Source organism: Danio rerio, chromosome 19 (assembly GCF_049306965.1).
Source record: "Danio rerio strain Tuebingen ecotype United States chromosome 19, GRCz12tu, whole genome shotgun sequence".
NCBI classification, from domain to species: domain Eukaryota; kingdom Metazoa; phylum Chordata; class Actinopteri; order Cypriniformes; family Danionidae; genus Danio; species Danio rerio.
Genome location: NC_133194.1, coordinates 33,860,293 through 33,888,274, shown reverse-complemented (window position 1 = coordinate 33,888,274; position 27,982 = coordinate 33,860,293). Strand labels below are relative to the sequence as shown.

At 36.1% G+C, this 27,982-nt stretch overlaps 1 protein-coding gene across 1 annotated transcript; it reads right to left on the bottom strand.

Annotated features, from left to right (window-relative positions):
* Positions 1–57: 57 nt before the first annotated feature.
* Positions 58–27,926, bottom strand: pip4p2 (phosphatidylinositol-4,5-bisphosphate 4-phosphatase 2). The gene is given in 7 exon segments (NM_001045112.3): positions 58–201; positions 1,757–1,847; positions 4,663–4,715; positions 7,626–7,749; positions 10,392–10,498; positions 15,323–15,471; positions 27,773–27,926. Coding segments are annotated over 7 exon segments (774 nt in total). The 5' UTR covers positions 27,879–27,926.
* Between the last annotated feature and the right edge of the window lie 56 nt (positions 27,927–27,982).

Genomic DNA, 27,982 nt, shown 5'->3' with positions numbered 1-27,982 from the left:
ACCTGTTCAGATCGAGTGAAATCAAACACTAAAAGGGCTCGAAGGATGGATGCTTGTCTATGCAAAGGTGTTTTCAGGATAGCTGACTTTAATGGCTCCCCAATAGCAGGCCCGGACCAGACAGATGAGACCCAGCAGGTATGCGAAGGCCCAGGAAACATATGTAGCATGATAACGCCTGGCGAAGTCCTGAGTGCCAACCTGAGAGGAAAACAAACACTGTGTTTATGCGGAGTACGAAATGACCGCTTAGCTAGTGCTAATTTGAGAGTTACTTGTAAGTCGGCTGGTGACGTTTTTAGGAACTGCAACATAATATGTGCTTTAATGATCATCAGATCCTGATGTAACTTACAAGTGTGATTTAAATAAAAGTGTTACTAAAGAAAACCTGTGACTTAAAATGTAGGTGTATCATAGGAGAATAGCTTTTATGAGTCTCAAGTGTGAAACTGTCCCAAATTCTTCTGTTATGAAATAAATCATTGATGATTGTTGCATGACAAGTGCAGTTTGACTGTGATTATGAATAAACTATAAATGTTCTGATATCAAAAACGTAATATTAGACTGCAACATTGTTAAGTAAAGATTTGTGTATGTGAAATTATTTGAATGATCTCTTCTTCATTTATTAATTCATTTTCTTTTCAGATTAGCCCTTTTATTAATCCAGGGTCGCCACAGCGGTATGAACCGCCAACTTATTCAGCATATGTTTCACGCAGCGGATGCCCTTCCTGCCGCAACCGATCACTGGGAAACACACACACTCATGCACTACGGTCAATTTTTTAGCATACCCAATTCATCTATACCACATGTCTTTGGACTTGAGGGGGAAACCGGAAGAAACACAAGCGAACACGGGGAAACATGCAAACTCCACACAGAAATGCCAACTGACCCAGCCGAGACTCAAACCAGCGACTTTCTTGCTGTGAAGCGAATGTTCTACCTACTGTGCCACCGTGTCGCCCCTTCGCGATTATATTACTGCATTTTGTAAATATAAATCAACTTTGCTGAAATCATATAGAAAAAATAAAAGCCATTCTATAGGATTTTGTATATGTAAATACACACCTACAATTTTTATGATACATACATGTACTGTACATCTGATTATCAATAAGGTGTTCATTCATTTTCTTGTCAACTTAGTCCCTTTATTAATCCGTGTTCGCCACAGCGGAATGAACCGCCAACTTATCCAGCAAGTTTTTACACAGTGGATGCCCTTTCAGCCGCAACCCATCTCTGGGGGGCATCCACACACAATCATTCACACACACACACACACAAACTACGGGCAATTTAGCCTACCCAATTCACCTTTACCGCATGTCATTGGACTGTGGGGGAAACCGGAGCACCCGGAGGAAACCCGTGCGGAAGCAGGGAGAACATGCAAACTCCACACAGAAACGCCAACTGAGCCAAGACTCGAACCAGCGACCTTCTTGCTGTGAGGCGAACGTGCTACCCACTGCGCCACTGCGTCGCCTTCAACAAAGTGTTTTTTAAAACATTTTCTATTTTCATATATATGATTGAATGTAATTTATTTCTGTGATGCAAGCTGAATTGGACATTTTCTGATAAATAGACATTTCAGAACATCTTTTTTGACATAAATACATTTGCTGACCCTGTTGATCAAGCTAATTCAGCTCTGCCAAATAAAATTTTCTTCAATAAAACAAAAATAGTACTGAAACCAACAAAACTTCTTAAAACCAAGAAACATACTCACTGTTAAACCAATACCGATGAAAATGCAGATCATTCCTACTGTAATGTAGGCACAGCAGCGTCTTCTGGGTAAAGCACTGCCTACAGAGGATCTACAGACAAACAAACAACACACAAACAATTATTGCCAGTGCTGAATTAAAAGAACACAAACTTTCAGCTGCTCTGTATCAGCTCTCAGTGCAAAAATATAATGTTTCATTGCTGGAAGTATGTGAAAAGCAGATTGGATATTCAATGCTATTCAAAAACTAGCTACAATACAAATAAAGAGTGAAGCAGCATCTCATTTATTTAAAGTAGATTTTACATTGGTCTATTTTTTTTCTATGTTTTTTCCAGCCAGCTTGTCTAAAAGCAAATTAAACTCCCCATAGAAAAAATAAAATAAATTATTTTGCGCACTATTTTTAAATGACACCAGAATGCACATATGCAGAACACACATTGGCTTTACAAATGATAGATTTGTTTTGTTAGTACCAAACAGAAAATTACTGAAATTTTAAGAAGACATTACAATACATTTTAAGGTCTATCCAAAGTGCTTTTATTAAATTACATGTGTAATTTATTGTAGGTAAACTAAATCTAACATTAACTTTTTTATAGCTTAATGTAGTCATTTTAACAATTTTATAAATGAAAAAAAAATTATACAAAATATTTGAACGATAGCACATGAGTAGCAGGGCGATATGGCTGTATATTGGCACTGGTGTTATACAACAGTTTTGTCTGGTTCTTCAATCTGATTGGCTTACATATTCTGCCAAATAACAGAAACTCTTTCAGCCTCCTTGTGTATTACTTCACCCACATACAGCAAGAAGCAGAGGACACTCTACAGTTTAACAAATATTTCTGCTGTTGGACAACATAATGTACTTTTGGGACTTTTTTTAGTTGAGAATGTAGTTGTTCAGATGCAACTATGCAGCTTATTTATAAGGATAGTGCCTATTTTAAAATATTTATAGTTTCTGAGAGAGAGTGTGTTGGCGGCCATTAGCCTGTCCAAAGACAGTTGACGTTGTCCATCTACAAGATGATGACAGAGGCCGCATAATAAACTCTTAGAAGAGAAAAACAGCATAATGTCTGGCTACAGCTGATCAAATCACTATTAAACTGGTTAGTGACATTCTAAGTCAATCTCTCTCTCTCTTTTGTATGTTGTAATGCTGTATTTATACTATTTAATTGAGGTGTATTGAGTGTGAGATGGGACTCGCATATCAGGAATGTACTTTGGGTATTTTATGTTGGCCACTCTTTGTACAACCCTGAGTTACTTTTTGGTTGACCATCTGTTTGTTTCTAATGAGTCTTCTGTTTTCGTTACTGCACACTAGTTCAGTTAACAGAAAGAAAGAAGAAATGCCCGCATGTGTTTAGCGTTTTTCCTTATCACAAACAAAACAGTAACCTGTTAGTGTTTGCACTGATTTGGCTTTTTTAGGATTAATTATTGTGATCTCCCCATTGGAACAGATAATACTGGGAAATCTCCAGACTGATGGCGTTTCATGCTGTTCAGTTGTAAAATCGTAAAATGTCATTACGCAAGAGAATTATTCAAATATAGCTCTAAAGTGACGTTGGTGAAGTAGCAACAGTTTCTGCTGTTCTGACGCCAGCTGCAGATGTGAATAAATGGCGGAAGAAAGTAGTTCCTCATACATAAAGGTTTTGAGACTCTCTGTGTTTGATTTTCTTTTTTATACCCACGATTATGCCGTCAAACTGTTGTATAAATGCAATTTCACACAGGCAGCAGTACGATATGCCCAATATACAGCCATATCGCACTGCTACGAGCGTATTATTGCTCATATCTATATAAATATAATGCAGAATATTAATATGCCTTGTCAGTTTATTTTTCTGTAAGTAAGCTGAATGCTAAAGCTGAAAAAGGTTTATCTATCTGTCTAAAGAGAAATATTTTTTTAATATAAGTTATTTTTATTTTAAGCAACAAAAAGTAGTTCTATTTTTTATCTATAATAATTCATAATTTAGCTTTCTTTTCTGAAAGCTGTAAAAAACAACAACAACATGCTATTGTTATTGATGGGTCAAATGTTATTTTAAACAACAAATATTTTGATTAATCATAATGTAGTCTCTGCAACAAAATGATATAATACTAAGTTGAACCAAACTATGATTAATTAATAGTTAAAACATCTGGAGTTTTAATTTAATTATAATTCAATTATGATTCATATTCATTTAATGCATTTATGTTATTCATTATTTGTCCAATGTATATGTGTGTGAGTATACCGTTTATATAAACATTAATATAAAAAATATAATGTTCCAAACCTTTCAGATGTAAGATCAACTTCACTTCTAAAAGCCCTACAAACACTAACAGTCAATAGAGAACTGTGTCAGTGAGTCACATGGCCTGCTCTTTTTCCTCTCTGCGACCCATTAAATCTCACCGTGACCCTTCACATGCCTCTCATGTGATCGGACTTTCAAACATTCTTCAAGATTCGCAACAACTCAAGATAGCTTAAGGTGCTTAATTTCTCTCTGTTTGCTGCTCGTCTCCTCGTCGCTGCCTCTTCAAATGCACTGGAAATGGCTGAATTTCTCAGCATGTCTGATGAGCACTGGTCTTCATTCATGTGTGCCGTGCATCTGTTGTCATAACTCTCCCTTGCGGCGTCACTAGCGTACAGGACTCGTGTTTCAGTATGTCAGCATGGTGTGCCGCTCTCTCAGGTGACTGGCATCACATTGCCCTTCTCTCAAACTGAAGCTCGCAAGGGGTTTATTTACTTTCACTTCTACAAACTCAAGCCTGACCGCAGAGATTGATGAGAAGGCCACATCGCTGGCGGAGGAATGACACATAGATACAGTATATGGAAAATGATGGCGACTCACATTTTTTTGCAATGTGGGCACTTAGCCAGGGTATTAAATCGAAGCTCCATCCACTGCAAAAAAAGAGGGAAGTTAAGAGGGAAGTTAGCTAAGAATAAGCAAACATAGCAAAAAAATAAATAAATTTGTTCATAATCTACAGCAGTTTTGATTCAGGGTAAGTGGACACACTTGACAAATGATTTTCTGCTGATTTACACGCTGCCTTAAAGTGTTAGTTGTCTGAAAATGAAACTGTTGTCATCATTTACTCACCCTCGTGTTTCATAACAAACTAATAAGAAATGTGTTCACCTTTAGAACACAAATTAAGAGATTTTTAACCAAATCTAAGATATTTCAGTCGCCACTCTTAAAAATCTATTCATACAAAAGTTCTTCAAAATATTCATCTACAAATTGTATGAAAAACCGAGGCTAATTTGGGCTTATATTTACATATACACAATGATCAGATAACAATGTTTATATCCATCTAATTTGGTCAGTAAGTTTGGCCATTCTTTTTTTTTTTTGCTTCTGGAAAACCAGCAAGCTTTATTATCATTATTTAAGCCAGAGGTTAACAGTATGTACCTTGTGTCTGGCAAAGGGTTTCTGCATATGTAAAAAGAAAAATGCCCTATATGAACATGCAAGTTCATAATGTGAGGGGCTTTTAATAATGTATCTCATATTTGTACACTTAATATTTTTGTACAAATGTGGGTTGCTTTTGTGAAAATGTTCACTTGTTCTTCATATAAAGTGACCTTGTCTCTTTACCTAAAAACATAGCTTAAACATATTATATGTATACAGTTGAGGTCAGAATTATTAACCCCCTTCGAATTTTTTTTTTCTTCACAAATGATGTTTAAATGATACAAGGAAATTTTCACAGTATGTAAACTAATATTTTTTTCTACTGGAGAAAGTCTTATTTGTTTTATTTCGGCTAAAATAAAGGCAGTTTTAAATTTTTCAAAAAACATTTTATGGTCAATATGACAACACTACACAGACACTACCGTTCAACAGTCTGAGGTCAGTAAGATTTAGTTGTTGTTTATTATGTAGGTTTGGTTTGAAACAATTTGAGAGATAAAAAGAGTTTTGAGAATAAATTATACCTGTAAATGAGGAATTAGAGGTCTATATGGAAAACTAATGATTTAATCTGATTAGTATTTTATACAATTAAGATATCAATATCAGCAAAATTGCATCAAATTACCAAAAAACAAAACAGTATATTTCATATACAGTAACAGTATGTGCATATATATAAAAATGTTTCACAATTTAAAAAAAAAAACCACACACACACACACACATATATATATATATATAAACCATAATGCTACTAATACTGTAATAATTTTGCACCAGACAAGGATATTAAAATGATTTCTGAAGGATCATGTAAAAAGAAAATATTCAAAAAATTCAACAACAATAAATCAAATGTGTAAATATATTAAAATTAGTACTGTCAAAAGATAAATCGCATCCAAAATTAAAGTTTATAGTTACAAAATATATATGTGCATACTGTGTATATTTTTGCCACAGTATAATGAACCGCCAACTCATTTATTCATTTATTTTCTTTTCGGCTTAGTCCCTTAATTAATCTGCGGTCGCCACAGCAGAATGAATCGCCAATTTTTCCAGCATATGTTTTATGCAACGAATGCCCTTCCAGCTGCAACCTATCTCTGGGAAACACCCATACACTCTCATATTAACACACACATTAATACACTACTTCGTACCCAATACCCAATACAAACTCAAACCAGCAACTATCTTGCTGTGAGGCGAGAATGCTAACCACTGAGCCACCGTGCTGCCCTAAATTGTTATATATAATGCAAATTATAAATATAACCATTCATTAATTAATTTCATTCGCTTAGTCCTTTTATGCATCAGAAATCCCCACAGCGGATTGAACCGCCAACTAATCCACCATATGTTTTATTCAGTAAATGCCCTTCCAGCTGCAACCCAGTTCTGGGAAACATCCATACACACTCATTCACACACATGCACAACGGCCAATTTAGTTTATTCAATTCACCTATAGCACATGGGGAGAACATGCAAACTCCACACAGAAATGCAAACTAACCCAGCCTGAACTTACACACAATATGTGGTAAATATATTATGTAAAAACAAACTTTTATCTTGGATGTGATTAATTCAACCTAAGCTCATTCTGGAAACGTAGCCCCGCGGACGTTTCTGGAGACCGCGGTTTACGTGGCCGGAGGTACGTAAAGGCCGCGTTTGGTTTTTTTCGAGCGAACGCTGTGGGGCGGTGTTGCGCCGCTCCGCCCCTGCTCTTTGCGCTCGCCGGCCGACGGCTCACCTCCGAGTGGAGGGCTTTCCCGACGCAATCAGTTTGTCCGCCTAGCTCACAGCGTTGCGTCGGCGGAGCGGAGGCCCCGGAGGAGGAGGAGGAGCCGGAGCCGGAGCCGGCCGCGGTGGACGACGACCGGGATTGAGTCCGGGGAACAGCGGGTTCCGGAAATCAGGTAAGACGAAAAACAGAATCCGGAAAATAAGGGCGAGAACGCGGCAGGATCCGAAAACGCGGTCAAAATCAAAGACGAGGGCTTTTGCTTTTTTTTTTTTTTTTTGATCCGGCGGCTTTTCGCGCGAATCCGCGGCCTCTCGTTGATCCGCGAAAATAAAAAACCGCTCGAATACGTACCTCCCGGGACGTAAATCAAGGTCCGCAGAAACGTCCGCGGGGCTACGTTTCCACAATGAGCCCGGGATGGATTAATTATGATTAATCATTTGACAGCACTAATTCAAATGTTTGTAATTCTTAAAATCTAACAACCTCTACTGAACCCTAAAGTTTGAACGACAGCATAAATGCATTCTGTCCTTCCACACACTGAAACCAGAACCATGCACTGAATATATCAAAGATGAAATGTTATTAAAAGGATGTGAGACCGTACAAGGAATGTGTTTCCGCAGTGGCCGCAGACCACACGCATGCCCTCCGGCTGGACGGGTAGAGCTGGCTGAGCCGGCTGCTCCTCCGGGATCACCATCACTGGGCTCAGGTTGATGATGCGTCTGCTGGGGGCCCATACAAACAACGTCAGCGTTTTCACATCATTCAAAAAACTGAAAATGTTAATAAGCCTGTAAAATTTCAACTATCAAATCTGATACAAGAAAGGTCTCGAAATTAATAATATGATCAGAATGCTGAACAATTGTTGTACATTATCATGCTGCATGTTTTCTGTGAAAGTTTTTGTTCTTTTACAGTGATTACACAGTCATTACCTTGTAACAGTGTAACTACATATATAAGTAATGAATAAAATTAATTAAAGGTGCAAGAGGTGATCATCTTCAGAAACATTTTTTGTTGTGCTGGTTGTTGTGCCTAGCCTGCTTTACTGAGGTGAAGTTAGTTTATATTTACATTGGTTCATTTTTGAACAATGACACCTGTGAAGCACTTAGCATTCAGTAGTCGCTTTAGGACAAAGCGTGTGAGAGAGTGAGACTGATGAGAAAGCGATGACAAGTTTTGCTTGCTTACTACATAACTGAAAACGTGCAACATATAATACAGTTTTTTCGTTGAGAATTGTAGTTATATAAAGTACTATAAAGATTTCTAACTGGCAAATGACATGATCTGTTGGGTTTCTGTCATCTTTAACCTGCGCGTTCGCGATTTCAGAAGGCATGGCTTTGGACAACAGGGGAGGGATTGTATTTGAAAGATATTAAGTTAATCGGTTAGCATTTAGGCAGATCACCTACTGCACCTTTAACAACATGTAATTATGTGTAGTCAGGCTTAGGTTTTGTTGTAATTATGGTTAAAGGAACACTACCTTTTTTTTGTTTTTGTTTTTTAAAGGCTAATTTCACAAGTCATTTTACTAGAGCAGTGGTCACCAAACTTATTCCTGGAGGGCCAGTGTCCTGCAGATTTTTGTTCCAACCCTAATCAAACACACCTGAACAACCTAATCAAGGTCTTACTTGGTAAACTTGAAACATCCAGGCAGGTGCGTTGAGGCAAGTTGGAACTAAACCCTGCAGGGACACCGGCCCTCCAGGACCGAGATTGGTGACCCCTGTACTAGAGTTAAACAGCTAACTTGAAATATTTTTAATCCATTCAGCCGATTTCTTGTTCTTGTGGGGTAATTTTTAGCTTAGCATTATGAATTGAATCAAAATGGACCATTTCATTCAAAAATGCAAAGCTTCAGTCACAAAACTTCTATATTTACATCATGTGATAAGGCTGACAGAAATTGAAAAAAAAAAAAAACTACTATTTTCTTGGCCGATATGGCTAGCATCTATACTCTCATTCTGGCATAATAGCCAAGAAACTCCTCTGTTGTACCATGGCTGGACCAGGTGGATTGATTTTATGCAACTTATTAGAATCTGCTGTTTTCAGAGGACGCTTTAAAACCATGGAGAAATGAGAGATAGGCTTGTTGAACTCAATCAGAAAACGCAACAGATTTAGTATGATTGAGTGAATGCCTTTACATTATTATGTGAGAATTTACGGTAAAAATTTTATAAGTAACACTACAGCTCCCTGTTTAAATATATAGAGAGGTTTTTGAATTCCTGTTGTTTTTAAATGAGACATATATTTTTTTTATTCAGATAAATTCTAAATGACATTCCATAAGACTGATTTTTGTCTCTTTTTTTATATATATTTTGATTGTTATCAGGTTTTTCATTATAATTACATCTATACATTAAAATCTTGTTAGAAGTGAAACACGTGTTTATTGAACATTTTGCAATCTGTATTTTTCCCCAATTTCATTAAAGCAGTTTAACCTGTTTATTTCTCTGTGTTTATGTGTGTGTGTTCTTAAATTTCCAACCCACGCTCATTATGAGAACATACCCCTATATACATTTCTGGAGAGCACCAAATACGTCCCAGGAGCTACGCTTTTTTTTTGCAGTTTTTGTTTTCACGAATCCACCTGAGGTCGCTGTGTATGCTTTTTCAGATCTCAGATCTCAAAGGCCACTGTCGACTGACTGACCCTTCTCCTTCCATACCCAACCAACAGTATTTTCAAAAGCAATCCAGAAAAAGAAAAGTCTTTGCGGCTGCCTGATATTTACCAAGTTTTCAGACTTCACCTCATTCTCACCCAGTTATTTACTTGTTTATTTAGTTTTTTTGACTTTTGTTTTTGTCTTGCCTGCTTTCTGGAACCTTTCTTTGCTGGACTCATACCCCTTCGTTGCAGGCAACTCCGCTTCACGTCCACCACGTCCAAGTCCAACAACATATGTTGCGAGCTACTGAACAAACTGATTACAGCGGGAAAGCCATCCATATGGGGGTAAGCGGTCCGCAAAAAGGAACGATCTCATACCGCCCTGTATCGTTTGTTTTAAAGATATGTACCTCTGGCTACATAATTTGTGATCTCCAGAAATGTATATAGGGCTATTTTTTTAGAATGAGCCTATGTTGCAACAATTTAAATAAACTTTTCCATTTTTCAAATGAAATCTGTTTTTTCAAATGTCAGACTTTACAGAGTTAAGACCTTTACAGTGCAAATCCCTAAGCCATTCAAACTGGAAACAAGCACTGTTTGCTTGAGTGTTTATGGTAATGCACGTCTGCACAAATATACTGTTGCAGATCTCATAACACATAGCGACTAAATGACCCTCTGAAATGTGTCTTGAACACTTACCAGTTGGGTCGAGGGCATCCTATCCTCCTAGACGTGTCTTTACAGATTAGCAGGCAGTTGCAAGGACATCTAACATACTTCTTTCCTGTTGGTGGATTCTTTATAGGCTGTAAAAAAAGCAGACATCTCACAATTCAGATGAATCACAATACACAAGATATCAATCATATTAGTTTAACATAATTTTTTAATAATTTAAAGGTTTATCTGAATATATTCCCATATAGACCTTTAATTCTTCATTTACAGGTGCAGTTTACTATCAAAACGGTTTTTTTTTTATCTTTATCTCTCAAGATGTTTAAAACCTACATAAAAAAGAGTGTAAATAATAGAATTCTCATTTTTGGACTAACTATTCCGGCCCCTAATAAATCAGGCACTAAGCTGAAGAATAGCGAGTGGGCATGGGGTTGAACTATTATCAAACTTCATTTGTATGCATTGAATAATGCTGTTATTATATGGAGCAGTCAAATGCTTTCTTAACTCCAGACAGAACAATCTTTCAATAATACCTCCTATTGAGGTCAGGTCTGCATGGCAACTTATGAAACATCTGATTCTGTGCCAAATAAATCTACACTAAACCAATATGAAATGTAAAATATGTAGCCATGTAAAGCCTTTTAATTTAAATCATTATGTATGACGTACTAGCTACTGGTTGTTTCCCTGGGTTGCGGCTGAAAGGGCATTCGCTGCATAAAACATATGTCAGAATAGTTGGCGGTTCATTCTGCTGTGGTGACCCCTGATAAATAAAGGACTAAGCTGCAAAAAGAAGATACGTATGCAAAGATTTGAAGACCCAAGTGCATGATGAATGGAGTTACTGTCACCCAAAGGGGAGAATTCATTCTGAACTTCCTAAAATGAGTCATGAGCAATTGCAGCTTTACATTATTCACAAATATATGTAGATTTGCAACAACTTGATATTCATTGACTGCCAATATCAAATGTATAAAAAAGTATAAAAAGGATGATACGATACAGTGTCCATCCTGCATTAGAGGGACTAGATCCTTGAACAACCTGCATCAGAGGCTGTGAGATATATATACAGTTGAAGTCAGAATTATACGCCCCCCTGTTTATTTTTTCCCCAATTTCTGTTTAATAAAGAAAATATTTCTTTTAACACATTTCTTAACATAATAGTTTTAATAACTCATTTCTAATAACTGATTTTTTTTTTTTTTGCCAAGATGACAATACATAATATTTTACTAGATATTTTTCAAAACACTTCTATACAGCTTGAAGTGACAGGCTTAACTAGGATAATTAGGTTAACTTTTTAGGTTTGAGTAATTAGGCAAGTTATTGTATAACAATGGTTTGTTCTGTAGACTGTCGAAAAAAAATATAGCTTCAAGGGGCTAATAATTTTTACATTAAAATGGTTTTTAAATAATCAAAAACTGCTTTTATTCCAGCCGAAATAAAACAAATAAGACTTTCTCCAGAAGAAAAAATATTATCGGACATACTGTGATATTTCCTTGCTCTGTTAAACATTATTTGGGAAACATTTAAAAAAGAAAAAAAAACATTTAAAGGGGGCACTACCTAAGTACCACTAATATATCTAAAAATGTACAGTGAAGATTTGTTTATTAGTAGAGAATTTATGACAAAAAATAAGATGGGGGTATTATTATTATTATTATTTTAATAATACATAATAAAGTTAATAATGCACACATTGGTATATTAAAACAAAACCCATCCTTTATTTCAAATGCATACAATGAGTAGAATGTAGAATACAGAAAAGAGATTATTTATCAAATCAAGCATATTTATTTATTAATTGAATTTCTTAATTTCTTTGCCCAGCCCTATTACAAATCTGTATTTTTTATGCCATTGAGTGAATCAGGTCACTCAGCAATTCCATTAAGCATCCACTTTTCATGCAAAGTGTTTCTCATGCAGACAACTCAATTACGGTGCAATTCAGCCCCGTTGAGCACAACACTTATAGCCGTGCACGTGGATCCTTCATCTCAAACACATTTACTTCAAGGCTGTGAGGATACATCCATTCTGTATTTGATTTATACTGTGGTCAGATGAGCAGTTAAAAGGATAGCAATAACTACAGAACAGACAGAAATTGAATCATTATTCTCTGAGAAAATGTCACACTTGTGTTTGGTCCACATTCACGTGCTGTATTGATCATGAACTTTTATATAAACTTATATGTTATAAATTGTAATAAATGTAACTTCTTTTTAATCTGGATTTGAAAGTAGCCCAGACATCAGATAAACATGGCACAAACAAGTCAAGATTAAGAGATATATCAAGAAACTGCAAGAGTAGTCTGTGGTTATCATTTATGCTTGCTTCATTAATAAACTAATATGCAATTACATATGCTGTTTATACTATTAAAGTTGATTAATAAAGGTGATCTGTTTGATAAATGAGGTCATTTATCTAATTGCAATGCTATATAAATGATGAATATTTTGAAACTTCTTTCATAACATTTAACTTTTAATTTCCCTCTATCAATTTGACAATTAAAAGAAAAATCAGATGAATTTAACTATTATTCAAAAATGTGTGGATTGATACTGGAAAGGCTTTTATGTTTAACAAGGTTGTGTCAAAAATACAGTAAGAACTGTAATATGTAAAATATTTGCTATCTATTTTTTACCTTTAAAGATGAAATGTATATTTGTAATTACAAAACTGAAATTTAAGCATCCATTACTAATTCTCAATGTCATGTGACATTTCAGAAATGATTATATCAATCAATATTTTATTTTACAGCATTTTTTGATGAATAGAAAGTTCTACTAGCATCTACTTAAACAGGAATCCCGTGTGTTATTATAAATGCCTTTACTGAAACTTTCATTTAATGTAGACTTTCACAATTGTAAGTAATAATTTATTTTTAAAAATCCTACAGAACATAATATACAGTGGTGTGAAAAAAATGTTTGCCCCTCATTGATTTCTTTTTTTGGTTTATCACACTTTAATGTTTCAGATCATCAAATTTATTTTATTATTAGTCAAAGATAACACAAGTAAACCCATAATGAAGTTTTGAAATTAAGATTTTCATTATTAAAGGAAAAGAAAATACAAAGCTACATAGCCTTGTGTGGAAAAATGTCCAATCAAGCATTTTCGATAACTTGCAATGAGTCTGTTACAGCGCTGTGGAAGAACTTTGACTCATCTTTGCAGAATTGTTGTAATTCAGCCACATTAGAGAGCTTCCAAACATGAACCGCATTTTTAAGACACCTCAACTGGATTCAGTTCAGGACTTTGACTAGGCCACTAAAAAATGGCTGGACATTGTCCTTAAGGACATTTTTGTACACAGCAAAATTCATGGTTCCATTTATCACAGCAAGTCTTCCAGGTCTACTACCACCACCACCACCACCACAATTTGCTGTTGGTGTAATGTTCTTTTTCTGTATAACAGTGTTACTTTTATGTCACACATAATGGGGCACAAACCTTCCTCCTAAACTAATAACTGGTTGGATCACCCTTAAAAGCAACAACTGCAGTCAAGCGTTCTCAAAAACTTGCCATAAGTCTGTTACAGCACTGTGGAAGAACTTTGACTCATCTTTGCAGAATTGTTGTACTTCAGCCACATTGGAGGGCTTTCAAACATGAACCGCATTTTTAGGTCATGCCACAGCATCTCAACTGGATTCAGGTCAGGACTTTGAGTAGGCCACTCCAAAGTCTTCATTTTACTTTTCTTCAGCCATTAAAAAGTGGACTTGCTGGTGTGCTTTGGATCATTGTCCTACTGCTGAACCCAAATTTGCTTCAGCCTGAGGTCACTAACAAATGGCCAGAAATTGTCCTTCAGGATATTTCTGTACACAGCAGAATTCATGGTTCCATTTATCACAGCAAGTCTTTCAGGTCCTGAAGCAGCAAAACCGCCACAGACCATCACTCTACCACAACCACATTTTACTCTTGGTATGATGTTCTTTTTCTGAAATGCAGTGCTACTTTTATGCCACACATAATAGGACACAAACCGTTCAAAAGTTTTGTCTCATCAGTCCACAAAATATTTTCCCCAAAGTGTTTCCCAAAACTGAGACGAACCTTTGTGTTCTTTTTGCTCAGCAGTGGTTTTTGTCTTGAAACTCTGCCATGCAAACACTTTTTGCCCAGTCTCTTTCTTATGGTAGAGTCATGAACACTCACCTTAACTGAGGCAAGTGAGGCCTGCAGTTCTTTGGATTCTTCTTTTCTAACCTTTTGGAAGAGATGTCGCAGGTCATTTTGGTGGCCGACCACTCCTGGGAAAATTCTATACTGTCCTACGTTTTTGCCATTAGTAGATAATAGCTCTCACTGTGGTTTGCTATAGTCCCAAATCTTTCTAGATCTCAATATTTTTTTCTTAACTTGTTTTTGAGTTTTCTTTAGATCTCTGCATGATGTCTAATTTTTGAGGATCTTTTGGTCTACATCACTTTGTCAGGCAGGTCCTATTTTAGGTGATTTCTTGACTTCGAACAGGTGTAGCCATAATCAAGCCTAAAAATTGAACTCAGGTGTAATAAACCAGAGTTAAGTTATGTTTAAACAGGTGAGGGTTGTGTGTGTGTGTGTGGGGGGGGGGTGTAATAGTGGAAACACTTTTAAACATAGGGCTAAGTAGTTTTTTATTTTGTTTTCCCTTAATAAAAAAGCCTTTATTTAAAAACTAAAAACTGCATGAAGTGTTTATTTGTGTTTTCTTTGACTTAATTTTGACTAAATTTGTTGGATGATCAGAACTTTTAAAGTGTGAGAACATGCAAAAAAATAAGTGAGGTGGCAAAAGCTTTTGGTTATTAAATCAAAGAGAAAGATGGTGGACTAAAGGAGTGCATGACTAAGCGCTATCTGCAGTCAGGTTCTCTTACCGTGGCCTCATTACAGACGGTGCACTTCACCACATGCTGATGGAGTTTGCCATCCAGAGTTATAAGAGATTGGCACACTCGACAGTTGATGACTGGCACTCCTCCTGCATCTGGACTGGCAATGGCTGTGTAGGGCGGAGGTAATTCAGCTGCAGATGAAGACAAAAAACAAAATACAGTCTTTCAGCTGACCTGTCACAATAATAGATCAATTGTCTGATAGTAGTTATTTGCTGTGCAGTATAGGTTTCACATATGATAGGTTTGAGCACATAAACAAAAGACAAGCAATGATTTATGTGCATAATGCTCAGAAACATTTACTGGTTTTATGTTAAAGACCCTTAATCTTTCACACACAGTTAATGATAAAACAAGGACACACTTATTTATATGACCATCAACTGGTGAGTATCTTCCTTGAGCAAAAACATTTTTACATAGAATTACAGAAATCTCTAATTTGCTCTGAAAACATCATGTATCATGTAAGTTAGAATAAAATATAACAGTGCAAAAAATTAATAACAACAAATCTCCTTTTAAAATCATTTGTTTAATAATCAATCGTTAGGACAAAATTGATGAACATTCATGGTCACATGACATTGACAATTATTTAAAACAACAAAATTCCCTACAGAATGCAAAAGTCAGGTTATGAACATAATAGTAAAAAAATAATTAGAAATTGTAGTTTTTAACAATAACCGAAAAACTTTAAAGACATGCAGAGGTTGTTAATCGACTGTATATGTTCACATGAATTCAACTTATTTTAAAGCAATCTCTCATTTTGTGCACTTTGCTTGCTGTAACTTTCTGACTAAGAAAAGTTTTTGAGGAATCATATATGGTTATTGACAGTGATTACAATCAAATAAAAAAGTCATTTAAAGTTCAAAGATCTAATAACCCCCAGGCCTAGTTTGACAGGTCTTGTAAGACTCCAGATTTTTTCCCGGTGAGTATGCAGGGTTTTCCTATCAGTGCTCTATAAAGAAATAATAGTAGAATTTATTAACATGATGTAGTGTACAACATGGTGTATTTTTTTCTGCTCAAATTTGCATATTAACTTTGACAATTTCTACCAATCAGAGAGGTGCAGGTAGCAAAGTGCATTGCAAACTCAGCTCCACCCACTCCCATGAAGCATGCTTGAAACATGATGGATACAACCAACGACTTTAAATGAACAATTGTATAGTTCTCCAATCATTTTAAATTGTAACATTTGCATAACTTCATGGGATTGTAGTTCTTTGCCTCTATTAGGTTGTCAAGTCTTGTACTTTTGTTTTTATCATGTTTTTATATGTTTCTTTGCTTCAAATGAAATTCATAATGTTGTGATTCACCATACAGTTGGTTGGTTTGGTTTGTGGCTCATAACACTTTAATCATAACACTTTAATCAAAAGATCTAAGATAAAAAACAATGGGAAAAATATTTTCAAATCCAGTACTACTGAAAAAGTTACAAAATCAAGTACATTTTCTCATGTTCGAGATGTTGTCACTGGGATTTACTTCACAACAGTGAAAAACAAACTATTATTGTGTCTATGTAATGTTGACTTTAAAATATTTTTTTACTTTAATAATACTACTGCATAAATAAATCAGCTACACTCTATGAAATAACTTATGACATCTGTTATCATGGGCCCCACCTGTAATTATTTATGATCATAGATTTTTACTGGGGCACATGCCCTATATCCAACCACATTGGCTAGCCCGCGTGGGGCCCACCTGTAATTGTTTATGATAATACTTTACATTTAAGTACAGCAGATTTCTTTGAACTTTTTAAGAACAGTGCTATTTTTAATTAACTTTTAAAATCACATTTTTATTTATCACATATTTATTATGTATTTATTATGTTTAAAGTGGCTGACAATAATAAATATTCATAATAATAATAATCAATCTGCCACATTTGTGAACTGTGCAGTAGCCGCTTAATTAGGCTTACTATGTATTTCAATACCAGTCATTATGGTGGTACTTGAAGAGACAAGTTTTCCTGAGGTGGTACTTGGTGAAAAAAGTTTGAGAACTACTGGTCTAAACAATATTTTTTTAGAGTGGAGTTCAATCCATAAACCCACACTTTGTATCATTATCTGCTTATTGTCTGCATAAAAGACCCTATCCATGTGTGACTTTTTTAACTTTATAGAAGTAAAGTATAAACTGGCTTGAGTAGTGCAAGTATTGGATTGTTAACGTACATTCAGCTGGCCATTATTGCAAAATAACCCCAGACAGGGTGACTGGGTTTTGTTTAAGAGGCTAATTTTGCCATGATGACCAGCTCAGTTCTATTATTCCATGTATTATTCCTCTATTGCATGGCTATTTATCAAATACATAATTGAAAGAGCATGAAATATTGATTTGAGTTTAAATAACTCAATTATGTGAGAAGAAAGAAACCACAGAGGAATAATAGAGACATGAAAGAAGAGCAGTTCACAAGAATTTAGCGGTCATTACACAAAAATCTTTGACTTTGAATGCCACAATTGACCAATAAGCCATATAAAAACCAAGGAGAATCCTTTTTCTCAATCACAGAGCCATAAAAATGAATCAAAGTCATCTAGACATCTAGCGTTTTGTCTTTTAGGCCAATGCCAAGACAAAATATATGTAACGTTTCTATTATATATGTGTCTTCTTGCTGGCAATCCTCATCCAAATAAATGCAGATTCACTGTGTTCAACAATAAGTGCAGCCTATTCACACTTTCATCTACAGTACAGTATCTGGGCCTTTAGCCAATCCCTGCACTCAGTCTACTCGCGCCTTCAGAATTACTCAAATCCAGAGCTCAGTCACAACAGAGCTCAGCCTGCTGCTTATGCTCATTGAAATTGAAACATGTTCCTCCTACTGACCGTCACTTCATATTTTGTGCGATCACGTTGGTGACAGTCATACGGCAGCCATATTGAACATGTGACACCACAGCAAAAGCAACCGACAGCAGCTCTAGCCTCATGACCTCACTCAGCTGTCGACATCATCCGAACTAGATACTAGCAACACATAATGTCAAGAAATGAGATCTGTTGAAAGGTAAAATGATTCTTAGTCATTTTAAGTAGAAAACTTTGCCGTTAATAATTAATAAAGTTATAATTTCCTGATGCTGAACATAAGATTTTTTTTCTTTTTTTAAATATGCATGTGTTTGAACAAAAATACATTAAAAAAGCAATATTGTGAAATATTATTACAATATTTTTTTATGGATAAGCTCATGCTATCCTTTAGAAATCATTTTTACAAGCTGTGTTTATTGAAAAATGTCAAATTATTTTTAATTTCGACAAAAGCCATGCTTACTCAGCTGTATAATATATTTGTGGAGACTATGAGCCCTATCATACACCCGGCGCAATGCGGCGCAAGGCGCGTCACAATTATTGTTTGCTAGTTTCAGCTTGGCACAAGAGTCGTTTTGACGTTTTGAACCACGCTGTTTAAATAGCAAATGCATTTGCGCTCATATGTGCGCCCATAGGCATTCTAGTCTAAAATAGGAGGCGTGTTGAGGCGCATTGCTGGTGTGTTGCTATTTTGAAGAACTATAATAGACTGTTCGATAAACCAGATCAAAGCCAGTCTATAGTCCAGCGCAGAGCGCATTAGTTGTGCGCCTCGCTTAAACATTGCTTAATACACACAAGATGTACAGCAGTACGCAAATAGCTGCACATTTGAAAAAGAATTAAAGGATTAAAATATTACAACAATTATTATTTTCTAGCCTACATAAATTTAAAAACTTTCATGCGATCTTCATCTCAGGGGGATTTTTCAGTATATTAATAACAATTTGTTTTTGTATCATGTTATTATTATAAGCTGTATTACTTTTTATATGCGCATTTAAATTTGTTTTATTTAAAACAAGCTTAGAATAGCCCACCTGTCAGGTTTGAGACCATATGGGGCATAACATGTGTATTTGCATCTAACTCAGTTTTTTGACCAGACTTTGTTATTATTGTTCATTTATTCGTTCGCTGGAAATTAGAACTGAATTTAGAAATAGTTTTGAAACAAATCTTTGCGCTTAACAAACGAAATTAATTATGTATCGGCTAATGGAGGGTGATTCAGTGGCGCAGTAGGTAGTGCTGACACTTCACAGCAAGAAGGTCGCTGGTTCGAGTCTCGGCTGGGTCAGTTAGGCATTCTAAACATGAGTTTTGTCACAGTTCTGGAGCACACTAGCTTGTGGATATGTTAAAAACCATCAATACAAACACTTACATGTAAAAAACTTTATTTTAATTTCATTGGAGCTTTAATGGTATTTTTTGACTTCCACAGTAGGAAAAAAATATTATGGAAGTCAATGAGTGTCATCAACCAGCATTCTACAAAATATTGTATTTTGTGTTGAGCAGAAGAAGGAAATTCAAATAGGGGTAAAGTGAAGGTAAATGATGACAGAGAATTAATTTTTGGAATGAACTATCCCTTTAAATCAATGATCTCAAACTCAATTCCTGGAGGGCCACAACTCAGCATAGTTTAGCCCCAACCACCTCTAAATCTGAGGTCACACTGGAATTTTCTCCCCATAGAATTCCATTCATACGCACGTGAATGCGTCAGGTATGCAAGCTCATGTGACAAATTTCGCAGTTCGCAGCATTGGAAAGTTCAAGCTTGGTGAACTCTGACCTGAAATAGCATCACATGTTTGCATGAGACCAATCGAAGATCTAAACATGACCTCTCTGGACAGAAATTTAAAATATAGATCAATCGCTCGCTTTTTTAAATGTCTAATCTTCTTATAGTGTAATATAATATAGTTTAATATCAAACTCTAGTGTGACCGCAGCTTAAGTCTTGAACACCTTGATTAGTTGGATCAGCTGTGTTTGATTAGGGTTGAAGCAAAACTGTGCAGAGCTGCAGTCCACCAGGAATCCAGTTTGAGATACGCTTTAAATTGTTTAAATAAATCATTGATCAACTGTTTGAATGGCAGTGTCAACTGCTCTTTGATATGATCCAATTATAAAAAAAACAATCATCAAAAGGGGCTCTAATAAGAACAACAAGAAATATACCCTTTATGAATCTCATACTAACAGCAAACCATCCTGTTAAACTAGTCTGTTGAACGTCATTTAAATATTCTGGCCTTTTCTACCTTCAAGCTATTGCCGATGATACCAAGAAGCTCAGCATTCGAGAACAGTTGAGGGAAAAAAAGTAGAGAGTTGAGAATTAAGATGACATAAGCTGAACCCACGTGAACCTGCATGTCTGGAACGACAGCAACTGGGACATAAACATGTACCTTCATTACTGTGCCACTTTCCTTCTTACAACAATATCATTATTAAACCAAATGACAAAAATGACAACACATCTCCCATTGGCTTGAATAATAGTTGGTCCTGCCCCAAACTCATGCTATTGGTTTAATATTGCTGTGTCAGGCTAATAGATAGTCCAATACAGTACTTCTTAAGATTTCAACAACCAATTAAAATGTGTCTCTCCAAATGATGGCGTTACTTCTCTCAGGTGTTTGGGATGAATTAACACAGTGATGTTTATTTTAGTAGGTGTCCATACTGACAGCTTTAAACTCGTATCCTTTGTGCCTCACACACTAATATAGCATAAACCGTCTCTCCAGGGGAAAGCACACGTCTCATTTCCCTGACACCAGTCCACACTGTTTGTAAGATGAGAGGCCTTTTCCAAACCTTAGAGCCTGCAGACAGCTGTTGTTGCAACTCCCTCCCTCTGTCTTAATATCACATTCAAAATCTGAGAGAGGCTGAGCATTATGCGAGATTAGCATGCTATGACAATGGTGAATGTGTTAACTGAATGTTCATTTGTAAATGTACATTATTTTTATCAGTTACACACTTTCAATGTTTGTTCATCTTACATGCTACACAAATAAAGCTGTTTAATCAAGATTTATATCGCTTCATTGAAGGTTAATTCACCAAAATCACTGACGCTTCACAACACACATGAAGAGTTCAAGTATTGAATCAAGCAATCCAGGCTTTCTAAACAGATACAACCCCTTTTTTATTGTAACTAGCTCTCATTTTGGCTTTAAATTAAAGTTTGATTCATACAGATTAACTTATTGAGTTTCTTTTGAAGCATGATTTGTTTAAAGGGAAATTTATTTTGAGTGAGTAAACAGTTATATAAATAAAATTTTGGTGTGAACAAATCCTTTAACAGCCTAAATGTTTATACTCGCAGGCAGGAAACATTATTAGGTACACCAGTCTAACTGCTTGTTAATGCAAATTTCTAATCAGCCAATCACATGGCAGCAACTCAATGCATTTAGGCATGTAGACATGGTCAAGACGATCTGCTGCAGTTCAAACCGAGCATTAAAATGGGAAAGAAAGGTGATTTAAGTAACTTTGAACATGACATGATTGTTGGTGCCAGACGGGCTGGTCTGAGTATTTCAGAAACTGCTGAAGTACTAGGATTTTCACGCACAACCATCTCTAGGGTTTACAGCGAATAATCCGAAAAGGAGCAAATATCCAGTGAGCGGCAGTTCTCTGGGCGCTAATGCCTTGTTGATGCCAGAGGAGAATGGCCAGATTGGTTCGAGCTGTTAGAAAGGCAACAGTAATTCAAATAACCACTTATTACAACCGAGGTCTGCAGAAAAGCATCTCTGAATGCACAACACGTCGAACCTTGAGGCAGATGGGCTACAGCAGCAAAAGACCACGCCGGGTGCCACTTCTGTAAGCTAAAAACAGGAAACTGAGGATACAATTCGCACAGGCTCACCAAAATTGGACAATAGAAGATTATAAAAACGTTGACTGGTCTGATGAGTCTCAATTTCTGCCATTAAAATTTGGCAAAATTTGGCATTTCTGCTATATAAAATTTGGCATCAACAACATCAACAGTATCAACAGTTCAGGCTGATGAGGGTGGTGTAATGGTGTTGGGGCATGTTCTTGGCACACTTTTGGACCATTAGTTCCTATTGAGCATTGTGTCAACACCACAGTCTACCTGACTATTGTTGTTGACCATTTCTATCCCTTTATGACCACAGTGTACTCATCTTCTGATGGGTACTTCCAGCAGGATAACGTGCCATGTCATAAAGCGCAAATCATCTCAGACTGGTTTCTTGAACATGACAAAGAGTTCCCTGTACTCAAATAGCCTCCACAGTCACCAGATCTCAATCCAATAGAGCACCTTTGGGATGTGATGGAACGGGAGATTCACATCATGAATGTGTATTGTGTAGCCAACAAATCTGCAGCAAATGCGTGATGCTATCTTGTCAATATGGCAAAAGTGGGTTCAACTCAGTACTAGTAATAAAGTGGCCAGTAAGTGTGTAAACAGATGTATGAATAATATCACTATATTATAACAATATGGTATAAAAAATAATACTATAGTTATAAAAAACCCTGAAATAACTATTATTTTTAGCATGCAGTTCTGCCCGATATGGATAAATAGCACATATTTATTAATATTGATTTATTATATTTCTATTGCAAGTTTTTTTTTTTCTTTGGGACAATTGCTACTCAGGAATTGAGGTTGTTAATGGGTGGTCAGGAATTCAGGATGCCTGAAGCGCAATAGCGCTACTTGTTGTTGACTGTTTAAAAAGCTATCATTTAAATAAAGAATCGTATTTATTATCAATTAATTATTTAATAATTAAGTCTCATTGTCTGAATAGATTAAATATAAATCTTTCAAAACTGCTGACCATGTCCTTTATATTGAAATGGAATACAACATATTCTATTTTATGTAACATTTCTATAATCAATGAAAGCAAAAATTGTAATTAAAAATAAAATTCGGTTAACAGCCCAGTCCTACAGCTGATCCACGTCTTGCCCATCCCCACCCTACAGCTAAACCTCAAGAGTTTCAATTAGCTAACATTTGTTTATCTTTATTTATCTTGTGTGGACCTAGCAGAAATCGCATGACATAAACAGAGCAGAGAGCAATAATTGGTCTGGTTTTCGCCTTGCAGGGCTGATCACATATCACCAAAATAAAACCCATTCAGTGTCATTTAGACAAGGTCAAAACTCTTTCTTATCCTTTGTTCTCTCACTCAGATGTCAAACACTACTGATTACTACTAAAGAAGTAGCAGACTGTAACTTTCACGATTCTACAATAACAGGGTTTGATGTGCACAGGTGTTTTGCGATAAATCTAGTTTTGGCATCCAAATGCAAATGCAGAATAAACAACAATCTCAGCACACTAAGCAATGCTGTGCACAGACTCAGCAGATCCTCCATCAACAGGCTAGGCTAATCCTCAGAGAGTGCTTGCTTGTGGTCAAAAGCAGTGAAGGAAACCGTAATCCAGGGGTTTGAAATACTAGGCCAGATAATAAAGCTTGAGTACATTAGCACACATAGTTTACAACCACAACATCACCTGATCATTAGGCATGGGACGATAATCACTATTGAAGTATACCACGGTTTAGAAAAGTCAAGGTTTTAAAATCGCAAAATTTTCTGTAATACAGTTCCTTTGGTATGTGTACAATTTTTGATTGATTACATTTTTTAGGACAACAGTATCTCCAGCAGAAAAAATGTCAGAAGATGCCGTTTTAAATAGTAAAGAAATTTGTGTTTTTGAAACCAATGAAGACAGCGAAATATTACAAATCTTTAAAAAAAAAATAAGATATATTGTTTTTAAAGGGGAAAAAAGATTTAATTTTTTACCCAGACATTTAAAAAGAATATGTTTTAGAGCAGTAATCACAACACTGTGATACTGTGAAACAATGATATTTTATCCAAGGTTATCATACCGTCAGAATCTATACTGATCATGGTACAATATTAAAGCCGTTATAAATAATGAGATGAAGTGTAAGCTGATAATTACACTAAAAGTGAGCATTTTTTCTGTTCATTCATTCATTCATTTTCTTGTCGGCTTAGTCCCTTTATTAATCCGGGGTCACCACAGCAGAGTGAACCACCAACTTATCCATTTGTAATTTTTTACGCCGCGGATGCCCTTCCAGCTGCAACCCATCTCTGGAAAACATCCACACACACATTCACACACACACTCTCATACACTACGGACAATTTAGCTTAACCAATTCACCTGTACCGCATGTCTTTGGACTTTGGAGGAGCACCCGGAGGAAACCCACGCGAACGCAGGAAAAACATGCAAACTCCACACAGAAATGCCAGCTGAGCCGAGGCTTAAACCAGCGACATTCTTGCTGTGAGGCGACAGCACTACGTACTGCGCCACTGCTTCGCCCATTTTTTTTCTGTGTATATGCATATTGCAGGAAATGCAGTATGGATAGATTTACAAATAATCAAAATCTGGCTGACAGACGTGACTGTTTTGCAATCAGACATTTGGTCATTTTGGAACCATAAGCAACTGGCCAATAATCATTTACAATTGGCAAACTAAGAGATGCATAAGGTGATTATTTGTTTTCAAATATTTAGTCAAATTCAAGGACATTTTGCAATAAAATTGGTTATTAAAAACCCAATTGATTAACTGAGTATTTGCTGTCTTGGCATGGTTTAAAAATAGGGCAGCACAGGGCCATTGTTTCTAAATCTACCTTACAAAACTTGCTTTACTATTAAATATACAAAATAATTATAAAGTATACCATCAAAAGATTAATGCAAACCTTGACCTTTCTGGTCAATTTTAGGCATTCTCCCTTGAATTTCTCATTGCAGCCTAATAATCAAATATGCATCTGTTCATGATTAGAGGAAACGAAAATAAAAAAACAAATCTCACAATCAATCACTAATCCCATTTCAATTGAGCACTATATGTGCTTTATTGCACGTCACGTCTACAATTACAACAACATCAGTTGCAGTTTTCCCTTTCAGTTTTCAAGAATTTAAACAAAGTCTTCCTTGAAACTAACCTGCTATGTGGTAAATCACAAGATTACAAAAACTGATATGAAACAAAAAATTTAAACCATAAGACCAAACGAATGAAAAATCAGAGAAGACAAAAGGAACAAAACTGTGTACATAACGGTTTTTGATGAGGGAAAGAAATACAGTGCCATGAAGCCTTGTGAACTACACTATCAAAATATGAAAACTTCTATTTAAAGTTATTAGGTGTAGCTTAATTGTAGACACAATATGTCAACTTTGTTGCATAATATCTATAAATAATGACATGTTTACAAATAGTTTATTGACTACACTCTCAGAAAAAAAGGTACACGGTGGTACAAATAATGTTCCTTGTGGAAAAGTTTTGTACCTTTGTAAAAATTGTACCTTATATAATACAGACCTCTTATGATTAAGACCTCTTATGATACTGTTCTGTACCTTTTATGGTACATCTGAAATGGAGGTACACCATTGTCCTCATAAAAAAAGATACAAAAGTGTTGAACAACTCCTTTTTTATTACAATACCTATGAAAATCAATATGACTGGAAAGGCAAAGTGATTTTAAGAATAATTTCCATATTAAAATCATCATCTAAAAGTATATGTTTAAAGAAACTTATTAACATTGATTAATAAGTTCTATAATACAATAATACAACACGACTGGTAAAACGTAAAACTATAGGTGTTGTAAGCTAAATATTTAAGGCATTTTAATATTTTATATAATATATTCTTCATTCATTCATTTTCGGCTTAGTCCCTTTATTAATCTGGGGTCGCCACAGCGGAATGAACCACCAACTTATCCAGCAAGTTTTTACGCAGCGGATGCCCTTCCAACCGCAACCCACCTCTGGGAAACATCCACACAAACACTCATACACTACGGACAATTTAGCCTACCCAATTCACCTGTACCGCATGTCTTTAGACTGTGGGGGAAACCGGAGCACCCGGAGGAAACCCACGTGAAGGCAGGGAGAACATGCAAACTCCACACAGAAACGCCTAATGAGCCAAGGTTCGAACCAGCGACCCAGCGACCTTTTTACTGTGAGGCGACAGCACTACCTACTGCGCCACTGCCTCGCCCATAATATATAACGTTTAATAGATAATTTTGACACTGTTTAGGTACAAAATGTAGTCACTGTGGTGGTACCTTTATGGATTAGATTTGTATATTTGATGAAGGTACAATATTGTATCTGCTGGTTTTAAAAAACAAAGGTACATTTAGGTTTCCAATGGTACAAAGCATGTCCCTAAGGTACAAACTGCAATGGTACAAATTTGTATTTTGTCTTAAGGTACTATTATGTTCCATAAAAAGGTACTGCCCCAGTGACAAGGTTTTTTATCTTCTTTGGTACAACATTGTACCATTTTTTTCTGAGAGTGTAGAGTACATCATTTTCTGAGCTTTATTTGAGATGAAAGTTTTTTTTTTTTTTGCTGCTACTCTAAATATTCTGTACACTTTATACTAAAGTTTTCTTCCCTAAAAATGTCATTAAACAAAAACTTGATGTTATGCAAATAAAAAGCTGGGTTAGACAAAATCACAATTGATTAAAATCTTGGAGTCTTTAAAGGTTTTGGTTATTGACAATCAATTTCCTTACTGAGAAAATGATTGGGCCAGTCTGCAAGTCAGAAGTGGCTTTGCTAACAATATATGAAAAAATAATCACAAGGTGGAACCTTTTTTTAAAGTGCCCCTGTTATTACTCCAAAGAAGTACAAACTACCTTAGTAACGATTAGCTTAATGAAGCACAATTTACTGTCCTTTCAATATGTTCGATCTCCTTTAAAACTGACACTGTACAATAAAATTTTACCAGCAAATTAGAATTAGTGAAGTAAAATTTATACATACAAAATCTGTACAATTTTGACAGTCTATCTGCGAACCAAAACGCTCATCTTCTCATTCATATCTTTCCTCCCTGTGCATCTTTTGTTTTGTTTACATTTAGCAGTGCCTCTTATTTAGGTGTAAAAAGGTGTTTTGATTTCTTCTAATGTTTAATATGCTTAAAAACCCAATATTATGAGGTCTAGGCCAGTGTGATAACTGAAAGAGCTTTATGAATGAAAGCAAAACATAAATATCAACAGCCTCATCCTAATGCAACAATCTCGAATAATGCAAATTTGCAGCTGGCTGAATCGGCATCAATCGACCGAGATATTTCAATCCTCATTTAATATCCCACAAAATGGTTTGTTCACTAACTAGCAGCGTGCCCTTGCCCAGGAAAGCAACGTTTTTGTACCCATCACATGGAGGCTGCGATGGTAACAATTTCAGCCAGATCGAGGCCCGTTCTTTTAGCACTGCCATCCGAGCTGTCGTCTAAGGACAATGTATGATATTAAACGGGCTGTAGTCTGCAACAGATCAACCCTCACTACTATACGCCCTAAATGATTCAGCACTCCTCCGTCAATCTCGGTTACCTCTCGAGCTCGGGTCCTGCTGGTACGGCGGAGCGGTGGGCGTGACGTTCCCCGAGTTCGGTGCCGACAACAGCGGGGAGCGTTCATCCATACCATCGGAGGCCATTATATCAGGAGATCGGCACAGAAAAACAACAGAAACAGCAGCAGCAGCAGCAGCGACGAATGGTGGTGGGCTCCGTCCGCTGCTCCGTCTGGAGGGGGCAGAGA